General features: G+C 54.4%; 1 protein-coding gene across 1 annotated transcript; it reads right to left on the reverse strand.

Moving 5' to 3' along the window:
* Positions 1 to 1,028: 1,028 nt before the first annotated feature.
* On the reverse strand, positions 1,029 to 3,327 carry OLIG1 (oligodendrocyte transcription factor 1). Its single transcript, XM_019730206.3, has one exon. It carries the CDS (start codon positions 3,202 to 3,204, stop codon positions 2,404 to 2,406), a length of 801 nt encoding a protein of 266 aa, XP_019585765.3. The 5' UTR covers positions 3,205 to 3,327; the 3' UTR covers positions 1,029 to 2,403.
* Between the last annotated feature and the right edge of the window lie 635 nt (positions 3,328 to 3,962).

Here is a 3,962-nt window from a genome sequence, read left to right on the forward strand (position 1 = left end):
AAAAAGAAAAAAAGAAGGCTGCAATTCAAATTTACTTACTATAGAAGACAGGAAGAACAGGAAATTCTTCCTGAAATGGGTGTGTAAAGCTACTTTCTCTCATGTCCTTTCCTGCTACCCCACTTGAGGAAATAGATATTTAACCAGAATGGTAGGGAAGGCAGTTCCATCCTTCTAGAAACCTCCTTTTAGTGTTCCCACAGTGAATGCTCATTTTCCCTAAATGTATACGTGCCTCACATTAACCAATGTGGATAAAATTAAGTCACTTCATCTGGGTGTTCTTTAATTTTCTACGGGTTCAAGGGGACACTACTTCTCTACTGTATCTTTAAAGAGTGGTTGGGTTTTGTTAATAATGACAAATGTTTAAACATTGCATGTGAGCAAGTCAACATTCCAAATTCTTCATAACATGACCAATCAGAAGAGCTTTCTTCACCTCTTAGAATAAGATGTCCAAGGTCGTAATTTCCTAGGAGACAAGTCCAACCTGATTTAAATGACGGGGGTTGGGGTGGGGAAGCTCACAGCTGTGTGATATTGTTTTAGCTTCTGTCCAGTAAAAGAGATAAGGTGGATTTCTGAGGAAGAAGATGAGATCAAAAATACTTTTATCATAAATGTATTGCTTAACCCATTATCCAGAGAAGGAAGTTTTAGTCAAAAAAGACCCATCTTCCAAGCATGGCTAAGAACTCATTCATGGAATTGCCTTCCTCCCTTCACTAATCCACACACTCACCTGCAGTCCTTGCACTTCTGCCTGATGCCTGAACTTGCCCTACAACTGACTGTTCATCAGAAAGTCAGATTTACAATGTTTTTTTTAAGGAGGGCTCAGCTCACAGCGGCCCATGTAGACATCGAACCGGCAACCTTGGTGTTATTAGCACCGCGCTCTAACCAACTGAGCTAACCAGCCACCTCCAGGTTTACAATTTTTGAACCCCAGTCATTTAACTATTAACCTTCATCCACCAGGGCATCAGGACACGTTTATTAACAAAGAAATCAGACTAAAAATCTAAGGTCTTTAAATGTTTTATTTTGTTGATTCTTCACAGAGCAAGGAATCAAAGTTAGAGATAAAATAAAATGCCAGTTAAATTCGGCAACTACCAACAACCAAAAACTTGAAACATAAAATTCAAAGCAAGCTGCTGAAAGATCATAAAATAATCATGGGTGAAGTAATTTGTTAACGTCTGTAACACATCAAGACCGGTCACCTCCCTAGTTCTTCAATTGCAAAGCGGGAGAAGACCTGCCAGGCGGGCGCTCTGATCAAAGACCCCACACGCGAAGGGACAGCGCAGAAAAACATGCTGCCGTGGCCACCGCAGCGGGGACCCGCCGAACGCCGGCGGTTTGGGGCTCAGTCCCCCTCCTTGTCTTGTCATGAAACAGAACGTTAATTAGCGATCGTACTTGCTGACTTGACCGCAACTGCGAAATACCCAGTTAACTATTTTAGTAAACCGGGAACGCGGTCTGCGTGAAAGGCAGTTGGTTTTTCTTCTGAAGCAAGCTCAAATAAATGTTGGTTACGCAACCTTTGGGGAAGGGGAGACAAAACGGTGCATCTCGAGTTCTAAACCGTCCTTCTGGAAGACCCCAGCATTTCAGAGCGAATGATAACCAGGTGTATATAACCTGGTTATGTGATTCTCAAAAATTGCTCTCTAAAGGCCGGGGTACCAAAGCCGACTCACTTCCCACACCAGCAAATCCCAGCGACCCTGGAGTGGTCATTGCCTTCTCTCGCGGAACCGCGATGCCACCCGTCGGGCTGCCGAGGGTCAGTCCATCTGCTATGTCTGGACACTCTGCACCGACTAACTGGTCTTTCTCGGCTTCCTGAGGTCAAGCAGCCTCCTTTGAGCTTGGCTGGTGGGAACCAGGATGCCTGCGACGTCTAACCGGGGAGAAGGAAAAGAACCCCTCCCCCGCCCTCCGAGAGCAGCCCCTTGGTCGCCTGGCTCGGCAAATGTTGCCCCCGTGAGCAGAGGCCTGCAGGGCTGGCCTCCCGCCGCACCCAGGGCGAGCACCACGCGGTAAAATCCACACTACCCACGCGAAGCGCACAACTCCTGGGACAGGGAGAGACATGCGCCGAGTGAGAGTGGGGTTGAGAGCGCGCCCTTGCTGCCCAAAGCAACTGGAATCCACCTAGAACCCCGACAACGTTGAGGCTCCATGCAACATCCGCTCAGGTCACTCTAGTTCCCCCGGGGTAGGGGCAGGGAAGGGAGCGCCCGATAGTTTCTTCCTCTGGGCAAAAAGGTTCGAAATGCGCTCCTTGCTGGACCCCACTCTCCCGGGGTACAGGGCGCGGGGACGCGGAGAAGCTGGGTGGCGAGAGGCCGGGGGGAGGTCGCGCCAACGGCCAAGGGCCGGCCTTCACTTGGAGAACTGTGCTTGAACCGCGGCCAGGCCCAGGCCGGCCGGGACTAGGTGCGGGAACTTACAGACCGCGCAGGTGCAGAGGCCGGGGCCGCCCGGGCCGCCGCCCGCGCCGCCGCCGGGGAGAGAGAACTGGCCGCACGGAGGCTCCTCGAGCGCCAGCGACAGGTACTTGGCTGGGCGCAGCGCGTCGGGCGGCCCCACGGCGCCGGGCGCCAGCAGCACGGAGCCGGGCGCGGCGGCGAGCAGGGGCAGGCCGGCCAGCAACAGGCGCGGCGCGGCGGGCCCGGCACCCTCGCCCAGCGCGCGGCGCAGCTCCTGCAGCGAGCTGCCCAGTAGCAGGATGTAGTTGCGGGCGAGCAGCAGCGTGGCGATCTTGGAGAGCTTGCGGCCCGGCGCGCCCTGGAAGTGCGCTGCCGAGTAGGGCAGGATGACCTCTCGCAGCGCGTCCATGGCCAGGTTCAGGTCCTGCATGCGCTTCCGCTCGCGGCTGTTGATCTTGCGTCGCAGCTGCTGTTGCTGCTCTTCTTTGGCTTCTGCCCTGGAGCCACTGCCCACGTGCGCACCGGGTCCCGCTCCGGTGCCCGGCGGGTCGGCGGGTGCCTCCGGCTTCTCGCGCGCCGCTTTGGGGAGGAGGGGGGCCGTCGTGGAGGAGGAGGAAGTGGAGGAGGAGGGATGCTGCCGGTAGCCCACCAGCTCGTACAGGGAGGCTCCGAGCTGCGCGTCTCCCGGCCGCTGTGGCCGCAGCATGGTCGCGGGGGCCGCGTTCACGCGCGCCTGGGAAACTGCATAGTACATCTGGGGGGTTGTGGGGGCGGTGGAGGGCGCCTTTCAGGAACGCCCCGGGGTGGGCCCTTGGGCAGGTTGCCCCTCCCCGCGGACCTGCGTGCGGGGAGCGGATGGCCAGCAGCAGTCCGCGCCGGACCCCTTTAAACCCGGCTTGGGAAACTGCGGGGCCCGGGGCCGCTGGGCGCAGCCAATCGGGGCGCGAGGTCGGGCGCAGGCGCGTCCTATTGGCCACCCCTCCTCGGCCCGCGCGGAGGTGCGGCTGGCCGAGCTCAAGGAAGTGATTGTGATCGCGGGTGTCAAAAGGGAAGCGCGGGGGAGGGAGGAGAGAGAAGGAGTCTTTTTGGCTGAAGTGCGGTTGTTCATGGAGTTCTGGTTGCAATGGTGCGGCTAAAACTCGTGTACCTATCGCCTTCTCTCTGCCTGTACTTTTTGGTTCATGCACATATGTATGCATATTTCTTTATTTTAAATTGTAGTCAAATATACATAGCATGAAATATACCATCTTAGCCATATTTAAGTATACATCTCAGTAGTGTTAGCAACAATTCACGTTGCTGTGCAACCAACCGGCAGAACCCTTTTCGTTTTGCAAAACTGTAACCGTACTCATTAAACAACAATTACCCATCTCCCCCAACTCCTGGCAACCGCTATTCTTCTGTGAATTTGACTACTCTTGGTGCCTCATGTAAGTGGAATGATACAGTATTTCTCTTTAGTGACCAGCTTATTTCATTTAACGTAATATCCTCAATGTTCATCTA

This window comes from Rhinolophus sinicus, chromosome 17 (genome assembly GCF_057876585.1).
Source record: "Rhinolophus sinicus isolate RSI-liver-muscle chromosome 17, RSI-T2T, whole genome shotgun sequence".
In the NCBI taxonomy this organism is placed as follows: domain Eukaryota; kingdom Metazoa; phylum Chordata; class Mammalia; order Chiroptera; family Rhinolophidae; genus Rhinolophus; species Rhinolophus sinicus.

Bases quoted from the DNA above. Each gene is read 5' to 3' on its own strand.
- OLIG1 (XM_019730206.3), bottom strand. From the start codon at position 3,204: ATGTACTATGCAGTTTCCCAGGCGCGCGTGAACGCGGCCCCCGCGACC.